Genomic DNA, 20,334 nt, shown 5'->3' with positions numbered 1-20,334 from the left:
TTTCGTAGTGGACATAATCTCAGCAGAGACGGACCAGAAAGTTGCAAGAGGTTTCTGGTAGGGTGCCGCCACCTCCCGATCCACTTTAGTATTACATCCCTGCACTCAGACGACACAATAAAAAGTCACCGACTAAAGAAAAAGAAGATATTGAGAATCAAATTCAGAATGACACTAGCGACGTACCCAGAGTGTAACCCGCTTCTCATCCCACACATAAAGAATGCATATAGATAGATAGATAGATAGATAGATAGATAGATAGATAGATAGATAGATAGATAGATAGATAGATAGATAGATAGATAGATAGATAGATAGATATATAGATAGATAGATAGATAGATAGATAGATAGATAGATAGATAGATAGATAGATAGATAGATAGATAGATAGATAGATAGATAGATAGATAGATAGATAGATAGATAGATAGATAGATAGATAGATCGATCTGAATCGGAGCTTTTGTTCATACAAGGCGTGTGATCATTTACAGCCCTAAAGAACAAGTTTCTTCATATTTGTATTCCTGATTATACAAAATAATAAAGAACTATTTTAATGTTTATCTGAAATGTTTATCCCCTGGTTATATGAGATATAATTGGCCAATTTGACTTTGTATTTGGTGCAGAAATCAACAGGAACTATTAGGTTTGCTGGAAATCTGTACTCCAAAGGGCGTTACTGGATCACTGATATATGTCAACTGCATTATATTTTTCACTGTGACATTTTGCCCTTTCGACAGAGTCACTTTTTCAAGGAAATGTATAATTAAGACAACAGTTTCTAAATTAATAACTACTGGCTTTAAGCTCTGTGAATCATTACATTGAGGGTAGCCTGACAATACTGTATAGATAAAAGCCTGAAGCAAACATAGAAGGAAAAAACGGCTAAACGGGATCGGCCGAATTATTGGCAGGGGCAGCAATTGTGCCACTAGTGACAGCAAAAAAAAAAAAAAAACAAACAAACAAACAAAAATCTTAAAGTGGGCTTTTTTTCCCTGTTCAATGTAGAGGCTCCACAGTATCGCAGTTGGTATTGTTGCCTTGCAGGAAGTAGGTCCTCGGTTCAGATCCCGGGTCCCTCAGGTCTTTCCGCATTGAGTTTGCATGTAGATTATCTACCAGTACTCCTTCTTCTTCTCACTGTCCAAAAATATGAGGTTAAATGGTTTCTCTAAAATTGGCCTTACGTGTGTTGCCCTGTGATGAACTGGCGACGTGGGTGCACCGCGCCTCTCGCCCAATGACCGCTGCAGATACACTAGCCCCACCGCCACTATGCAAGCGGCCGTGGACAATTGATGGATTCAAGTTTTGAAATGAAAGAATAGAAATTATGCTACTGCAATAAAGGATACATCTATTTTGAGACATGATAGCCATCTCTATCAGGCGCGCCAACAAATCTGTCCACATCTGAGAAACATGACAGAAGACATGTATTCCATATTTAGATAAAACGCAAAAAGAATACCTGTCATTATATTGTCAGCTCTCCTCTGATAGGTATTTCACAGCAGAAAATCAATTTTAAACAGAAAGACAAACGTGTAATAACGATTGCTGCACTGGCACTTCTGCGTCTTCTTTTAGTGGAATGTGCCTCTTTGACAGCAGAAATTTTATGTCAACACGTCTGCTGTTCATTGCATTGAAAACCTGCATTTCGTTTCAGTCACCACGAGATGGCAATGCAGAACAAGTCAATGGGACAGAGCTAAAACGATCAATTCGAGCTTTTGCAGCTTTTGACGCTGAAAGGATAAAAAGGAAATATTTACAATCAGCTGAGGAAGCTTGAAAAACAGGGTATTCTAACTCTTTTTTATTAGAGACAGATAAATGAACAAATTCTAAACTTTTAATATTTTTTTAGGTAAAGAAAATAGGAAAGATACGAGAAAGCTGAAGCAAACATAACAATTGTTGTTCAAGGTTAACTTTGAACGAAAGGAAAAGAAAGAGCAGAAGACAAAAAACTGTCATTCTTTAAAGGGTAATTATTTAATAGGAGGCAATAAACCAGACACCAGAATACAAAAGTTTGTATATAAGTTAAATAAGGGTCGTACATGGATATTTGTTTCAAATACTACCTAAATATATGGAGTGTCGTATTGTCATTGAGGCTATGAGTGTTTCACAATGTTTGCAAATAATATCTTGAAACCCTTTTTGTGTTTTTTAAATGTCCAAATTGAAAACGGGTTCACGAGACAAAACTTTAGTGGACCTTAAATTTAGACTAAAAACCTCGTTGTCACATCACACATGGTTTCACGTCCTGGCAGTCGCTGTCGTGGTGGTGAAGCTGAGGATAATAGGATCCACTTGGATGGAGGGAAGAGATTCCATTTAAGTTTAAAACGAATTCCTTCCTTTCCGGCATTGGGACAGTTGAGGGGCTGGAATATCGAGGCAATCCCACTGGAAACAAACAGAACCAAAGTCAGGATCAGCTGTTAAGTGGTGCTGAAGCTGCATTTTATTTGAAGTCAATAATGTTTTTAGAAGACTCTTCGTATGTATTGATTTGTTTATTTAAAATAAATACAATAGTTTTTCATCTGTGATACAGATGCTTTGCAATATCCATTATAACGAGTTTGGATCTGTTGTCCACTATTTGTTTAATTTTTACTTTAGATTATATATATATATATATATATATATATATATATATATATATATATATAAGTTCAGAATAGAAGACATAATATTGGTGAAAGTCTTCCAAAAAAGACTATGCCTGACCCTAAGCAGTTGAATTAGGACGTTGAATTGTTGAATTATAGACAATTTGTGCAACTTTTAAATTCCACTTATATTTTTCTTTAACAAACAATAACCATGACTTTGAAAGATACACATGAAGATGCGACAAAGAAGTAAACTATTTACACAAGCAGTGCTAGGTAATTATAGCACACTAGACATATCTCAGTGGTGCGTTGCAAAAACAAATTAAACAACAATAGACTTTATCAGAGGGATCTTCTAACTTGGCTCAAGGTAGACAGTTGCATAATATTGTATTCAAGTTTTCAGATCTCAAATTACACAAAGAAGGTTATCCTTTTTCAAGGAACACCATACTGATTTATTTGGTTTTGAAAGGTCTTTCATATTGGCGTTGGTTTTAGGTGATCCCCTGATCAGTACCTTAATAAGCAGGAATATGTGTGCTTGTATATGAATTGAACAGACGCTGCAATTGAACCATCATGCATATAGAGATGGTGATAAAAAAATGAGCATTAGTCTCCTTTTTTAGACGTGTATGTTTAAGCAATTTAAGTGAAGCTACACCATATTTTTTTATTGTTATACAATCACATTTCCAATGCATGTTAGTCTATGAAATCCTTCTTTGAACAAAAACAAAAACAAAAACAAAAAAAATGTCCAGGATCTGTTTAACACAGGCCAACACTAAATTAGAGAAAAAAAAAACTGCAAAGCAGATGACATAAGCAACAAATATTAGAAAGGTTTTCTCTCAGTGAGGGTCTACCTGCCACCTCAGATGAATCTCGTGTGTGATGATGCAAATAGCTCTGCTCCAATGAAGAAGGTGAAGCCGCAGAGGAGTTGGCGCAGCTTGATGCCAGAACCTGCTGTTTTCTGTGTGAGGACACCCCAGGTGCGGTCCAGTGCGAAGCCGCGTTCGCGTAAGTACATGTGCTGCAGTCCAGTGTGCCTCTTATCGCTGGTGAGGACTGTATGGGACTACTGCTGCTGCTGTCTGGGTAATAATTTGTGATAGAAGCTGTCTTACATGCCGTCATGTAGGATGTCAGGGAGGAGGAAGAAATACGTGGGACGTGGTGGCCTACGCTGAGTCCTTCAAACCCACCTTGAACTGTACTACTCACTAAATCTATGTTGTAGTTATTATGGTATGATAATGAGACTTGAGGAGATTGGAAATCAAAGTTCTGCGCCAGCATTGACGCGTCAAACCCGATGCCATTCATCATCCTGGGCACTGGTTTCAGAGCTTGGCATTTCCTCCGGAATCCCCTCGGTCTGCGACGAAAGGACCCCTCCTCGAACATGAACTCGCTGCCTGGGTCTATGGTCCAGTAGTGACCCTTGCCAGGTCTTGCCAAACCTTTGGGTAGTTTGATGAAGCATTCGTTCAGAGACAAGTTGTGTCTGACGGAATTCTTCCATCCCTGATATTGTCCTCTGAAAAAGGGAAATCTGGCTTGCAGGAACTGATAAATCTCGCTCAGAGTTACTCTTTTGCTGGGTGAACTTTGGATTGCCATCACTATAAGTGCGATATACGAGTAAGGGGGCTTTTCTGGGCGTCTTAAGCCTGAGTTGGCTTTTTTTCCCTTAACTGCGCCCTGACCGTCTTCCAGGTCTGGCTGCGGACTGAGCACCGCGGCGCAGGAGCGCACAGACCCACAGGGATCCAGCTGTTGCTGCTGAGCCATCTCAGTTGTCATGTTTGCGCTTCTGCTTGCATGCATGCACTTCTGAATCTCTATGTAACGTAGTTAACTTCGTTTTCCTGATGCAGCATTTTAAGAAGTTCCTTAACGACGCTTTGCAAGGTTTCTAACCAGCTTTCACCCGCCGTCAGTCGTCTCACTGGCCATGCTGACTTAACACAGAGGAGGAATAAAGATCTTCCACTTCACTTGCGCATAAGCTATCCGGCCAAAAATAACTTAACGACGTATCAATTTTCAAATCCATCTTGTGTCCTCAGCCCCTATCACGCCCCTGTGTTTCCCCCAAGATCCCTGGAAGAAATCAGCGGGAAATATTCCCTGCCCAACTGGCCGAGATCCAGACAGGAAGCCTAACACAGCGCATTAGAGCAAGACAAATTCCCACCCACGACTCACGGTCCAAGACACTTCTGTCCACAATTGACAGCCCAATATTTCGCGCTACAGGACATATTTAAATAAAACAATGAAAAATCTCTTTGATCATATGTACATTTTGGTGAGGATGTCAATTGCTTAGTATTAGAAAGCGTCTGAGTAGATTTTGTGTACTATTTAAAAGATTAGCGTTCTGGCATTTTGCCCTTTTTTATTTTTAGTTTATCAAAGCGTGCAGCATATGGGGTTCCCACACACAGAGCCCATGTGCTGTTTTACCTCTCAGAGCTTGGACTGCCTCCCTTGACAAAGACATTTTTAAGCAAACCTGTCCAAGAACGCCTAGAAAATGCAAGGGGCGCATCAAAAAAGATTTTTACGAAGGTGTGCCGTGGGGGGGTGACCTTGTGTCAGGTGACCATGATAGAAAAACGAAAATACATAATAAATAAATATTGCTGGAGGACCTGTATTTTGTACTGTCCTTAAAGGATGGGTTATATGTGGTTGTGCGTGGCAGCAAAGTTACTGTTCTATTGCCCTAAATGTTGCAATTTTATGCAGTGATAATAATTATAATATGGAATCGAAATGGGCACCTCCAAAATTTCATAAATATAGTTGTTAGGTAAAAGAAAATACATAAATATTACTGCTTTGGCATCTAGCACCTTTTTATTGTTTCTGCATTATAAGTCAAGCAATAACACATGAATCAACACATTTTTTTGTTGTTCTTTTTTGTAATTTTTATTATGAAGTTTTTGACACAGATAAACAAAGTGCTTTTTGAGAGTCAAACAAATAAAGGTAAAAGTGTACAATTCATTGTTGCTAACAAAATATTAAACAAAGAACAAGTGAGGATGCAAAGTATAAAAAAAAAAAAAAAACATGCCACCAACAATAAGGTAATAAATTAAAGTATCTACATTTACTGATGATTTTAATCATCAAACAAGAGATAGAAAACAACAAATGAGTCAGTTTTGTTTTCTGTTCATGAAAGCATCCCAGCACCAGGCGTTTAAGTCCAAAAAGCAGCCCGCCTAATAAACGTATGGGGGGAAAGCGGATGAGTCTGAGTGATGCATCATAAGTTCAGAGTATGACCAGATACATGCAGGGTAAAAAGGCGGCCTTGTTAAGTCCTCTTTAAAGGGCTTGCTGAGGATGCTCTCAATAGCAAATGAGCTTGTAAACTTGGGACAGGGCTCAGTCTTGGTGCTTGGGTTAGGTTTGTCGGTAACCCGAGGCTCCTCTGCGCGCTCCGACACCTCCGGCTTCCGGCTGAACGGCTTGTTGATGCGCTTTCTCCTGCGTCGGAACACCCCATCAGCGAACGTGTATTCGCTCTTAGGGTTGAGCATCCAATAATTGTCTTTTCCCCAGGGCCTGGACGGGTCCCTGAGCACTTTCAGAAAGCAGTCATTCAGAGACAGGTTGTGTCGCACAGAGTTCCTCCAGCCGGTGTAGCTGCCCCTGAAGAAGGGGAACTTCTTCATCAGGTAGTCGTTTATCTCCGCCAAAGTCAGACGTCCGGTGAGAGAGTCCCGGATAGCCATGGCGATCAGAGCGATGTAGGAAAGCGGGGGCTTGGGTCTCCGTGTGTATGGTTTGGATTTGCTACTCTCACCTGGAGTAACGAGTGGAGGGCTGTTGGCCACGCAGTCTCCATCGGACCCCAGCTCCTCCCCTGAAGAGAGAGGAGATTGCTCATTCCCCTCTCCTTTACAGTGCGTCTTAAAGTGCTTCATATCATGGTTTCCACACAGCACTTCTAACTTCATGCTGCGAGAGGTGCTGAGTTTCAAGATCCAGTGTAAAGCGCAGAAAAGCCGTTATGTGAGTCAAGACCCGCGGTGCTTTGGGGAGTCTCTCAGGACGAATGTCTTTCCAGTCATACTTGCCAGATCACTAGAGCCCATCTCACCTTTACTGTACTTGAGCTGTTGTTTATATTAGACTCACCTAAAGACCAACCCAACCCAAAAAAGGCGGGGCTATGTGATTTCCAAAATATTTGCATATCAACAGAAAAGAAGACTGCATGATAACATAGTATCTAACCAATGTAAAGAGAAAACGTCTCACAAAAATAGTTTACACTATTCCTTACCTGCGGAAGGTATTCGTTCAGCCACTTTAAAGCTATTTCACCTGTAACAACCAGGGGGCGTAACTCTCTACGGTAAGAAAGGTGCTTGGTGTTAATTTTAAGAGCCAGTATAAACATCGAGTCACATGAGTCACAGTGCCGGCAGAAGTACTCCTATCCCTTTAAATTTTGCACTTTTTTTGTCACACAACAACTATGTAATGGTCCAACACAAAGCATATAACTATGAAGTGGGCGGAAAACATGCTTGGTTTTCTGAAATGTGCATTTGTATTCAGCGTCCAGCAATTGATACACTGTAGAAGATCCTTTCAGTCCAGTTTTTCGGAATGTGTCTCTTTGCCTATCTATAGACTGAACAATCTTTCCATTATTCTTTGCAAATAATTCAAGCTTAGTCAGACAGGATGGAGTGTGTCTGTTAAAAGTAATTTTAAAGTTTTGCCACAATTTGATTTAGATCTGCACTTTGACTGGGCCATTCTAACACACGAAAGTGCTTTAAACGTTAGGGTTCTGTTGGCGAACCTTTGTCCCAGTCTCAAGTAGTTTGCAACCACAAACAAATTTTCTTCCAGGATTGCCCTGTATTTATTTCTACACCTCTTCCCATTAACTCTGATCAGCTTCCCTGTCCCTGCTAAAAGAAAAGCCTTCCCAAAGCATGATGCTGCCACCACAATGCTTTATTACATAGCATTTTCATGTAGTTTAGTTTTAGTCTCGTCTTAACCAGAGCACCTCCTTCCACATGTTTGCTGTATCCTGTATGGCTGGTGAAAAACTGCAAATGGGACTACTTTTTATTCAGGATTTTTATTCAGCAATGACTATCTTCTTGTTTCTGTCATAAAGGAGTGCACAAATAACACTGTCATATCTATACATTCTCTTATCTGAGCTGTGGATCTCAATAGCTTCTTCTAGTTATGATGGGCCTCTGGATGCTTATCTTTATTAGTGCTCTCCTTGCCAGGCCTGTCAGTTTACCTGGGAAATCCATATCCTTGGTTGGTTTGTAGTTGTGTTATACCCTTTCCATTTTCAGATAATGGATTGAACAGTGCTTTATGAGATTTCCACAGCTTAAGATATAATTATAACTTAACCCTATTTTAAAGGACTCGAAAACTTTACCTCTTACCTGTTTGGTGTGTTTCTTGGTCTTCATGATGCTGTTTGTTCACTGATGTTATCTAAACAACCTCTGAGGCCTTGATAGAGTAGTTGGATTTATACTGAAAATATGTTGATGTTAATAACAAATGACATAACTTCTGAAAGCAATTGGTTGTAGTGTAATTTATTTAGGAGTTAGAGTTATCAGAGTAAAAGGGGCTCACCACAATGTTCTGATTTTTTGCTTTAAAAAATGAAAACTATTATCAACTTCCCTCCATTTTATTAATATACTGTATGTTACTTTCACACAATATGTTAATACAATATTTTGACATTTGTGATTGTAATGGGACAAAATGTGAATACTTTTACAAGGCACTCTAAAGGTTCTTGCAGTTTAAATTGTGTTTGAAAGTTACCGAACTAGAACGTGACATTTAAACAGCTCAACAGAAATGCTGCTTGTGCAATCCATACTGAGACATTTGAATGCACCCAAGATTTGTCACATCCAAACTGTCAGCTGTGGGTAATAGCTTTCACAACCAGACAAGAAACCAGTGTTTCTGTGCTCAAACAAATACTGAGTCCTGTTTTTTGTTGCTCAGTGCCAAGACGATGATTAATGACAAATTACTTACAGTGATTTATGTTCTTTCTAAATGAAAAGCCTTAGGTTTCAGACGAGTTGAGTCGAGGCTACAAGACTAAGTGGAAAACAAACCAGTTGGAGTCTGAACTCCATTTTAAGGTCCTAAAAGCTAATGTTTATGGCTTCCTCCTATTTCTACAAATTATGATCACAGTTCTATATTTCCCTGGGAGTTTTGTACAACTAAACCACCTCTATTTGTTCAACCGTCAGTCTTGCTCTTTACAAACATACAATAACACTGTTTTTCTTCAGTTTTGCTTCGGCAGCGAAAGGTTACCTGAAAAACAATACCTTTCAGACACACCTGCAGACGAAAGCTGACATCATGGTCACGCCACTGACATATTGTCACTAACTGCTTCCATAGACGAGTGTGCAAAACTGTTGCTTACACATGTTTGCACTGGTGTGGATGTTTGGATTGGCAATGTAGTAATCTGTTTGTATAAAGTGTGACACCTGAAGCTTTGGTAAGGTCACTATTTTTAATGGTAGCATGTCAAGTGGAGATTCCTTTAAGCCAACCACACAATGACAAGAGCCCAAACAGCAAGTATTTGTTTGCTTCACTGCAAGTAGGAACTTGCAAGGCCACAAGCTGCACCTCTGTGTTTTCTTGTGTGCATTGTGATTTGCTGAAGGAGAGCTTAAGCTGTCTGTTATGGCGTCATAGGTGGAATTTCAAGTATGAATGCACAGTTTAAATAAAGTGTACAAAGTTAGAAATATGGATGTGTTTTAAAGACTATGTTGCTAAATTAAGATCAATTGAGGTTTTAATGTAAAGTATGTTTCTTATATCCTATGGTATTCTAAACATATTCTGCCATTAACTAGAGTTTAAAGTTCCTACATTTAAAAAAAACATTTGTTTTTCATAAAGAGAAAAGCTTATTTCAAGCTTTGTATATGTTCTATGCTTTCATTTTAGGAAGCTTTTGTCTTATCTACGTGCACATGTAGCCTAGTTTAAAATGCCTGTATGAACAGATTCTTGACACCTAAAGAAATTCAATACAGTGTAGTTTAATTAGAAGTTTGTTGCAATTGCTTTGCTATTCTGACTGTCTCTTCAAATATTACATAAAAACTATTACATAGAAAAACTGAACAACTGATTCAAATGCCTTTAGTGCAAACACAAGATCAGATAACATCTTCCCCTTTCATGGCCTCATTGCTTTCAGGCGTACACATTGCCAAGTATTATGGTGAAAACCTCCCTAGTATGAAAAATGTTTTTATCTGAGCTGCAATAATGGCAGCTATTGTTTTCTTTCAACATCACCCACTGTACAATGGCAATAAAAGCATTATTCTACACGCCACAGGCCAAGCGATTATGAGATTTCAGATAGTAGTTTTGGAAAAAGTCTGCTCCAAATCTCGGAATGAGGAAATTGATGACGTAGAAAATCAGAGTTCAGTGCATAACACTCCCACGCATTGCACCAAAAGGCATTGGTACACATGACCATTTGATTCAAAAGCATGGGAATCCCAGGCGGTTTCCGAAGTAATTCAATTCAATTCAGTTTATTTATATAGCGCCAATTCACAACACATGTCGTCTCAAGGCACTTCACAACAGTCAGGTACATACATTCCAATTAATCCTAATCATTGAACAGTGCAGTCAGATTCAGTTATTTATTTAAATCGGATGAAAAGTTTTTCTATCTAAGGAAACCCAGCAGATTGCATCCAGTCAGTAACTTGCAGCATTCACTCCTCCTGGATGAGCATGTAGAGACAGTGGACAGTCACTGGCGTTGACTTTGCAGCAATCCCTCATACTGAGCATGCATGTAGCGACAGCGGAGAAGAAAAACTCCCTTTTAACAGGAAGAAACCTCCAGCAGAACCAGGCTCAGTGTGAGCGGCCATCTGCCACGACCAACTGGGGGTTTGAGAGAACAGAGCAGAGACACAAAGATAACAAAGAACCACTGATCCAGGAGTACTTTCTATGGGAAGGAAAAGTAAATGTTAATGGATGTAGCTCCTTTAGTCATTTCACCTATAAAGAAAGAACAGATAAACTCTGAGCCAGTTTTCAAGGTTAGAGTCTGAAAGAGAGCACATATAATTAGTCACATTAAAAGCTCAGTCAATTGCCATGTCTAGGAGAGAGAAAGGGTTAAACACTGAAAGACAGTGCCATGTGGATCATCTGTAGAAGGTGAGCATTAAGTTGTTGCCAGCAGAAGCTTGGACAATGCCCCTCTCCAGAAAGGTGTCACAGGTAGACACAGAGTCAGGCCAGGTGTAGCTTCTAGGAAGAGAAAAGAGGGAGAACATAAAGTTAAAAGCTGAAATAACAGCAAATAATGCAGAATTAGAGAGTAGTGTGAGAATGCAGCGAAGAGGGTGAAAGTGGTCATTATGTCCTCCAGCAGCCTAAGCCTATACCAGCATAACTACAGAGATAGCTCAGGATAACCTAAGCCACTCTAACTATAAGCTTTATCAAAAAGGAAAGTTTTAAGCCTAGCCTTAAAAGTAGACAGGGTGTCTACAGGGTGTATGACATGTCCTGGTCAAAAATAACTCCAAGGATTTTTATTTTATTATCGGAGGTCAATTTAATGCCATCCAGGTCAAGTGACTGACTAAGCAGTTTCTTTTTTAAAGACTCCGGTCCAAAGATGACAACTTCTGTCTTGTCTGAATTTAGAAGCAGAAAATTTAAAGTCATCCAAGTTTTTACTTCTTCAATACATGCTTGTAGTCTATCTAATTGGTTGGGCTCATCAGGATTGGATAAGTAAAGTTGAGTGTCATCAGCGTAACAGTGAAAATTTATTCTATGCTGCCTGATAATTTTACCTATTGGAAGCATATACAGGGGCTGGACAATAAAACTGAAACACCTGTCATTTTAGTGTGGGAGGTTTCATGGCTAAATTGGACCAGCCTGGTAGCCAGTCTTCATCAATTGCACATTGCACCAGTAAGAGCAGAGTGTGAAGGTTCAATTAGCAGGGTAAGAGCACAGTTTTGCTCAAAATATTGAAATGCACACAATATTATGGGTGACATACCAGAGTTCAAAAGAGGACAAATTGTTGGTGCACGTCTTGCTGGCGCATATGTGACCAAGACAGCAAGTCTTTGTGATGTATCAAGAGCCACGGTCTCCAGAGTAATGTCAGCATACCACCAAGAAGGACGAACCACATCCAACAGGATTAACTGTGGACGCAAGAGGAAGTTGCCTGAAAGGGATGTTCGGGTGCTAACCCGGATTGTATCCAAAAAACATAAAACCACGGCTGCCCAAATCACGGCAGAAATAAATGTGCACCTCAACTCTCCTGTTTCCACCAGAACTGTCAGTCGGGAGCTCCACAGGGTCAATATACAAGGCCGGGCTTCTATAGCCAAACCTTTGGTCACTCATGCCAATGCCAAACGTCGGTTTCAATGGTGCAAGGAGCGCAGATCTTGGGCTGTGGACAATGTGAAACATGTATTGTTCTCTGATGAGTCCACCTTTACTGTTTTCCCCACATCCGGGAGAGTTACGGGGTGGAGAAGCCCCCAAATAAGCGTACCACCCGGACTGTTGCATGCCAGATCTAGTCAGGAAACATTTTCCTCCACCAGTACCAGGTAGTGACCTGGCCACAATCCGCAAGAAGAATGGCTTAAAATCCCTCTGACCACTGTGCAGGACTTGTATATGTCATTCCCAAGACGAATTGACGCTGTATTGGCCGCGAAAGGAGGGCCTACACCATACTAATAAATTATTGTGGTCTAAAACCAGGTGTTTCAGTTTCATTGTCCAACCCCTGTATATAGTAAAGACAATTGGCCCAAGTACTGAACCCTGTGGTACTCCACAATTAACCTTGCAGTTTAAAGACGATTTATCATTTACATTAATAAACTGGAGTCTGTCAGACAAATAAGATTGAAACCAGCCTAGCGCTGTTCCCCTGATCCCTACAGCATATTCCAGCCTTTCTAAGAGAATATTGTGATCAACTGTATCAAATGCAGCACTGAGATCTTAACAGAACCAGTACAGACACAAGTCCATTATCTCAGGCCATAAGAATATCATTAGTGACTTTCAGCCAAGCTGTTTCAGTGAAGCCTGAAACAGTGAAGCTTCTGAAGCCTGACTGAAACTCTTCAGACAGGTCATTGCTGTGTAAATGCTCACACATTTGATTAGCAACTATTTTCTCAAGAATTTTAGATAGGAATGGAAGATTGGATATAGGTCTGTAATTTTTCAAGTCATCTCAATCAAGCGAAGGTTTCTTAAGTAAAGGTTTAATTACAGCTACCTTAAAAGCCTGTGGTACATATCCATTTACTAAGGATAGGTTAATCATACCTAAAATGGGGCTGGCAATCAGAGGGAACACTTACTTAAATAATTTGGTTGGGATTGGGTCTAACATACAAGTTGAAGGTTTAGATGAAGCTAATATTTCTGATAACTAAGGAAGCTTCACAGGATCAAAGTAGTCCAAACACAGATCAGGTTCTACAGTTACTTCCAATGTTGTCTCACTTGCTGAGGATGAAGTAATCATCTTTGGGAGTATGTCAAAGATTTTCTTTTTAATAGAATCAATTTTATTTTGGAAGAATCCCATAAAGTCATGACTGCTAAGAGCTAAGGGAATGGATGACTCAACAGAGCTATGACTGTGTAGGTTTAGCAACTGTACTAAAGAGAAACATAGGATTATTCTTGTTCTCTTCTATTAATGATGAGAAATAAGCTGTTCTGGCTTGGTGAAGTGTCTTTTTATACAACAGTAGGCTATTTTTCCAGATTAAGTAGGAATCCTCTAGGTGTGTAGAGCGCCATTTTTTCTCCAATTTTCCAACATTGTGCTTTAAAGTATGCAGCTCTGAATTAAACCAGGGAGCTAGCCTCCTATGAATAATTACCTTCTTTTTCAAGGGGGCTGCATTGTCTAATGCACCACGCAATACTGCAGTGCTACCCAACTGAATTAAAAGCCAGTCTGCAATAATTTTTGGGTTTAAATGTGACTGTCTAGGCTCCATGATTAAATCAGTGAGAAAAAAACAAACTTAGTTCTTAAGATAACATTAACTATAAATTAGTCTCTTTATTAACTTGACTCGTATTTTTTTGTGTTATTTTAAATGTTTTAATAAAGCTCAATGCTGTTGTCTCTCTACTCCAGTTTACAGTCCACACAGATTCATTAATTAAAAATCTTGATTTTTTTCTCTCTTCTAGGAGATTTGAGGTCACTATAAACTGAATAGGAATTAATACAGTTAACTTTAAACTCTAGAAATGCATATGTGACATTTTGAATAAAGTTGCAAAATCTTAATTTGGTGTTTTTAGGTATCATCAGTGGTTTATCTCTTGGTTCTTTTAATTGCCATTCATCAACAAGAAGCAAAATATCTAACTCCTTCACCTTGGATTGTCATAATTGCTTTCAATCTCAAGATAATAATGTCAACCTTTTCCATGAGAGAGCCCTAACAATAGATTTAGGTGCACTGACTTTTTAAAGTATTTTGGGGGCAATGGGGAGATAAAATCAACACGCCCCTGTTATGCCACTGACACACCAAGCACTGTGTGTGCATTGTGCCATTGCTGACTTTTTTTTGAAGAGTTAACTGGGTGTGAGGTAACAGAGACGGATGGTATGTACAATTACCCCCAAAATTATTCACACCCTGGAACATTTAGGATTAATCTTTATAATCTTTTAGCCACATATTTTTTCTGGTTGGAAGTAATAACATTTCAGAGTTGGCCAGCCAGAGTCTCGACTTGAATTCGATAGAAAATCTGTAGAGGTAGCTAAAAATTCTGGTGATGGAAAAGTGGCCTTTGAAAATCAGTATTGCAGGTCATTAACAAAGACAAATCTTAGAAATACAAGTGAAAACATGCGAAAAGCTGATCAGAAATTGTGTTTAATTGCAATAAAGATGTTTTTTTTTTTTGGTTACTGAAAGAGGTATAAATTGGTTTTGACATTTTCAACAAAATGTTAATAAAAACATAAATCTGTGCTTTCAGAATTGAACGCCCATTCAGATTGTGTGATGTTGTGCAGTTTGTGGTAGGACCAAAGTGCAGAGAAGGATGCTAGGAGCCAGCGGAATGAAGGTAAGTCGAGTTTTATATTTCCTCACACACAGAACCCGGTAGGGAAAACAGAATCAGACCAGGACACCAGAAACCAGGAGTAACATTACACATGATCTCAAACAACAAGGAACCAGCAGGGGAAGACTGGCAACTAAGGAGCTTAAATACAAATACAACAAAATACTTAAATACAATACAGCAAAAACACAAACACAAAACTCAATCACTGGCTGGGTATGATAGATTGTTTTATTATCTTTTGAATGATACCTGTCTAATTTCGCAGCCGAGACAAACTTCTTGGTTAAATGATAATAAAACCTTAATCTGGCAGAGATATGAATCTTTTTGCACTTAACTGTACATTTGATCAGTAGATTTAAACACACCAGCACCCTTGACGGTGCGTCATGCACATTACTTTTCCCCAAGAACATTCATTGATGCGCACAGAGAGTGCACAGAGACTTAACAGACCAGTGGACTTCAGCCATTGTTAGTTTCTTTAGTATTTGTGATCATTAAAAATAGAACAAAATTGATAAGGTGACATATGCCTCCAATATGTTTAACACTTTAGAATCGGAGATGTCCATCCCACTATTTATGTGTGGCACTCTACAAGGACCCACCTGAGTTCCACAGCACACCTTAATTGGTTCTGCACTGCTGGCCTATTTTTGAAACCATACGCGCAGAACATGGCCAGCTTGTTTGTGTTTTAGAAAGAAGGAATTCCTATTTGTGACAATGTGATTCTGCTTTATCATCCTGTCTTTGAGAAGACATGATGTTCTTGTTTAAAATATCTCACTCCCACACTGAACATGAATGCAAAACATGCAAATGTATCATTTTCTGCATTGGAAACTAAAAGATATGGTTGTCACAGTACTAATATTTTCTTGTAGACAACTGCACATAACCTATTAGGGTACTCTAGCCTATAAATTGGCTCATAAATTCCTTTCCCTTCTTGAAAAATAAAGAGAAAAACTGCTGCATAATTGTGGTAGTTAAACGTTGTTTAAAGAAACACAGCAACAAGTCAAGTAAGCTCCCTCTGTCTAGATGTTTCTAGTCACCTGTTTAAAGGCACGAGGAAGAATAAACAGTCTCAGATGACTGCAGGTGTATAGATGTGAGCTGTCGCTAAAAACAGCACAGTAAGAGCAAGACAACAAAATATTTAGTTGTGTCATGGTGACAATGTCGAGAATTGTCATCTTCACAATTTCTTTTTCTAAACCACCAGTGCGTTTAGAAGTCACTAGCAAACTATTTAAACATTGATCAGCATCTGAGTAACGTAAACCGCTGCAGAAAATTAACCCTATGAAGATGTCAGCTACTCCATCTGTAAGCCTAAAATACAAATAAAAAGTCTCTGCGTGCAAAACTGTGGATAATTCCAGAAATGTAGATATTTCGCACAAGATTAAAACTGCCAAAAGTCAAAGTCTGAAAGGCAGTTGTGGTCCCACCCACTGTTTAAAAGTGCAATTGAAATGTTATCTAAATCCTCAGGGTTTTCTTCATACTATGTATTTAGGCTGTTGTACAGCACACTGAAAATACACCTTTAAAGTTGCATTCCATATATATGTATACATATACATATATATATATACATATACATATATATATATATATATATATATATTGAGCACTGGCCCAAACCCTGAGGATTTTGAAGAAATTTTATTTGCACTTTTAAACAGTTACCTTGTTTAAACTAATAAAGTAACTGATAAGGTAACTTCTGAAGGCACTTGGTTGCACTGCATTTTATTTAGGGGTATCTGGGTAAAGGGGACCGAAAGCAAATTATGCCAAACTTTTGATTTTTTATTGTAAACCATCTTTAAAATGTTCATTAGAGGTTATTTAAGGTCAGGCATACACAAGTCCCAGAACATGGCTTTGTGGTTAGCACAGAGGCCCTGGGTGCAGGAACTCACTGAAAGAACGACTTTTGAAAATTTTCCAAGCCTTGTTGTAGAGTAGGCTGCATTTCTCCAATTTTCTTATATAAACCAATTCAAACTCACCATTGTTTAAAGATAAAAGGCAAAATGAAGGTAACTCAGCCAAAAAGATAGAGTGGGGCATGGTTGTAGAAAACAATTCACACTATGGATGAGGGAATAACATCATAACAGCCCTAGTGATGATACAAAAAGCATCAAAAGGCCAAGTCTTTCTCTGTTTATCTCAAGGTTTCTGTTTGTAGTGATGTCTGTGCTGAATCTGTCTATGTTCAGACAAAGATTCATAAGCTGTTACTGACAAGCAACAGAGCTCTAAAACTGCTGCCAGCATCACTGGATGCCAGCTAAACATTTCTGTCTGTGTAAGGCAGGCAGTGTGGGAGCAAAGAAAGTGCCTCAGCTTCAGCACTACAAGACCGTTTAGGTTAGGACAATTTAGATAGAAATAGTTGCATAGATTTTCTACAGCTATTAAATAATTAAGTCTAATAACAGTTTTGATTACCATGTTACATTTCCTTGGCATCCCTATATATATGCTGTTTAAACCTTTAGCACACATACTGACAAAGCAGCTCTTTAATTTTATCATCTCCTCTGATCTCACAGTTTGCAGACAGTTTCCCACAGAGACTCATAAAAGGAAATATGAACAGAGATAGGATTAGAGCTTAGATTTAATCACTACAAGCTATTTTGCTGTTTTCTGAAAATGACGTCTTGTTGCATTCTATGATCCCCGTTGATTATACAGACAATTGTAATCACATATCAGTGATTTTTATAATCACTCTGACCAGTGATATTTTTCATACTTATTTTTTCTATTGTCTTCTGTTTTTGTGCTTAAAAAGCTTTAGAACTTGGCTTCATTGAAATTGAAGTATTGGTTTAGGCATCTTCTATTTACTATTTGATTAGGCATCTTCTGTCATTTGTCTGTAATGCATGTTATCACAAACCCTGGCAAAGTTACTGTAATTCATAAACACAACATACAAATGCTCAGCAAGGAAGCCAAGGTATTTTCCAATTAGGATTATTAAGGCGAAGCAGTAAGATAACTAAATCATAAAACTGAATTATTGAGTTTTGAAGGTTTGTGAAGTGCATGACTAATAGTTATTATATGAGCAAATTCTCCAACCTGAGCTGTGGATCTCTGCATCTCCTCCAAGTTTACCATTGTCTTCTTGCCTGCCTCTCTTATTACTGCTCTAGGATGTCAATTCAATTTAGACAGACAATCATGAATTAGTAGGTTATGATTGTGCCGTTCTCTTTCCATTTTCAGATGATGGATTTGACAGTCCTTTGCTACATGTTCAAGTCCTAGGATGCCTTTGGTTTTTTAACCCATCCCTGCTTTAAACTTCTCCATAAATCCACCCTTGACTTGTTCAGTGTGTTCTTACTCTTCAACAAGCAGTGTGTTCCACACTTGTGGATATTTGTTTGCAAAAAATAACAAATACAATTCTTCCACTTTACAATCATGTGCAACTTTGCACTATGACATAAAATCCCAATAAAATATGTTGTAATTTGCAGATGTGGCATAACAAAATGTGAACATTTTACAGGTTTATGGATGCTGTTGCATAAGCAATTTAGTTTGATATGAAGAAATTTAGTTTAAGGACTGAAATCAGAGGAGTTGAAATACAAACGTTTCCATTTTGTCCTGGACCAAATGGAAAAAAAGTGTGAGTGTATATGTGGGATAAGAATTAACATTACATCCAAATTAGCTTGACAATATGTTGAACTGTGCAACTGTGCTTGTGTTTTTTGCTTGTTAACATGTTACACCTGTATCACCTTAAACCAGATATTTACAACATTAATCTGAAAGGGCAAGAGTTGTGTGAGGCCATGATCGGTTGGCCTCTACCTAAACAGTTTTAGTCAGCTTTTAGAAGTCGGGATCACGATAGAAATGGTTGATACTATGAATAATCTAGGCATTTACTCAATCAAGTCCTTAGTTTGTCAAGTTTAGCACTGCAGACAAAACATGTCAACAATTAGTGAGACAAAAGTTAGGTTAAATTTGTTGAAGATTGGAGGTGCCAAATTATTTATTGCAGCCTAAAAAAAAGTTATTGTGTGTATTTAAAATGTGAAATCACAGCAACCTGTTGAAAGAGAAAAGAAAAATCTGAAAGTTGTTAACAGGATTTAACCTGTTCCAACTGTGCTCAACCTGTTTTGTCTGCCTCCAGGCACTCCAGTCCTATTTATAAAAGCAGGTAAAAAGAAACAAAAAAAAAACTGTACACTGGGATTCCCTTCAAATGAAGCATGCTTAGATAATATCAAAGTTACTAAGTCTGCAGGTCTTTGTTTGGGTAACTTTCAAACAAGAAAAAAAAAGAAGACATGAGAAAAATAAAGGCTCGGTGTGTATACAACAAAGAGCCCTGCGTGCCAATGAGAGGAGGAACTCCCTTCAGGTGAGTGCCTGTAAATTGTTCCCTTTGCACGAAACCGACACTGATCTACCAACACACACCTTATTCACACCTACTCCAAAAGGAGTCATTTAGAGGCCAAACACCATCTTGTCAGAATGATTTAGGGCTGTATGGATTCAGGGTGGTCATAATCTTAATGATCCAACTTTATTTTTAGTGTTTGTTGGCTGTATTATGTATTTGTTGTTGCTGTTGCCAGGGATGTCGACCGAGTTTAATTACTTTGTTTCTATAAAACACCAGAAGGCAAAGTTTAAAATACTAACCTGCATAAGTTCCAAAGCAGCATTTGGTATTTCGCTTAGTTTGTTGAGTCCTTATTCTCCAATGATAAACAGGATTTTCAGTAGATATGACAGAGACAATATGCAAATAGAAGTAAACCGAATGTTATATTGTTTCCGTCAATTCAGTTAACAAAACATCTCACTGGTAGTTACTGGGTGCATGAAGGTGTGTGTGTGTGCGTAAAGTAAGATTGTTACTATTTCTGTAATGGTGCAGAATGTTTATGTTAAAATAGGGATGAAATAGAGAAACCAGCACCTTCACTGGAGGACAGCCAAACTCCTGGCACCACACTCCGCAGAGCCAAATGCAATCTGACAGCAAAGTTTAATGATATTTATTTCTTAGCAACTCATTTCCAGATCTGTTCTGGATCCTTTCTTTTGACCAGACCTCAGCTAAGTTAAATACTTAAACTATTGTGTGAGTTTATGTGTAATGTCTGTGAATAGTGACTGTTTACAGCATGGTTCCAACTACATGTGAACATGTGGGCATTGTGTGGTGTGTTTACTGACTCTTAGTGTTTTTACACACATGCTGAAAGCAGTAATGGATCATTTTTGGTGATTTAAATAAACAAACTATCCTGATGGTAAAAGCCTTCACCTACCTGCCATGTTGTGAAAATTAAACATCTCAGCTGTATTACACATATTGCTGCCTCACTTTGGGCCTCCACAGAGCTGTTTCAAATTAGTACTC

The 20,334-nt window shown here is 38.6% G+C and overlaps 2 protein-coding genes and 1 long non-coding RNA gene across 4 annotated transcripts; 1 reads left to right on the top strand and 2 right to left on the bottom strand.

The window, feature by feature from the left end:
• Window positions 1-1,998: 1,998 nt before the first annotated feature.
• On the bottom strand, window positions 1,999-4,780 carry foxf2a (forkhead box F2a). 2 transcript variants are annotated; one of them, XM_047368739.1, is made up of 2 exons: window positions 3,537-4,780; window positions 1,999-2,445 (listed from the first exon to the last, which is right to left on the bottom strand). In XM_047368739.1, exons 1-2 carry the CDS (start codon window positions 4,497-4,499, stop codon window positions 2,380-2,382), a joined length of 1,029 nt encoding a protein of 342 aa, XP_047224695.1. In that variant the 5' UTR covers window positions 4,500-4,780; the 3' UTR covers window positions 1,999-2,379. The 2 variants fall into 2 exon arrangements, with proteins under 2 accessions (XP_047224695.1, XP_047224694.1); XM_047368738.1 differs by having other exon boundaries at window positions 3,533-4,776.
• Window positions 3,559-18,267, top strand: LOC124870206. Its single transcript, XR_007038721.1, has 3 exons — window positions 3,559-3,689; window positions 14,802-14,891; window positions 18,159-18,267. It is a non-coding gene; the product is annotated as an uncharacterized LOC124870206 (long non-coding RNA).
• On the bottom strand, window positions 5,586-6,796 carry foxq1a (forkhead box Q1a). Its single transcript, XM_047368740.1, has one exon. The coding sequence runs from the start codon at window positions 6,650-6,652 to the stop codon at window positions 5,912-5,914; it is 741 nt and encodes a 246-aa protein (XP_047224696.1). The 5' UTR covers window positions 6,653-6,796; the 3' UTR covers window positions 5,586-5,911.
• Window positions 18,268-20,334: the final 2,067 nt, after the last annotated feature.

This window comes from Girardinichthys multiradiatus, chromosome 6 (genome assembly GCF_021462225.1).
Source record: "Girardinichthys multiradiatus isolate DD_20200921_A chromosome 6, DD_fGirMul_XY1, whole genome shotgun sequence".
In the NCBI taxonomy this organism is placed as follows: Eukaryota; Metazoa; Chordata; class Actinopteri; order Cyprinodontiformes; family Goodeidae; genus Girardinichthys; species Girardinichthys multiradiatus.
Note: the sequence above shows the minus strand (reverse complement) of the source record. Positions and strands in the feature narration are given on the sequence as shown.

What these genes read in the sequence shown, in the direction of transcription:
- foxq1a (XM_047368740.1), bottom strand. Translation starts at nt 6,652, where the DNA reads ATGAAGTTAGAAGTGCTGTGTGGAAACCATGATATGAAGCACTTTAAG.
- foxf2a (XM_047368738.1), bottom strand. Translation starts at nt 4,499, where the DNA reads ATGCATGCAAGCAGAAGCGCAAACATGACAACTGAGATGGCTCAGCAG. An exon ending in AGATTCATCTGAGGTGGCAG is followed by an intron (nt 2,446 to 3,532) that starts GTAGACCCTCAC and finishes GTTTGTTTCCAG; the next exon opens with TGGGATTGCCTCGATATTCC.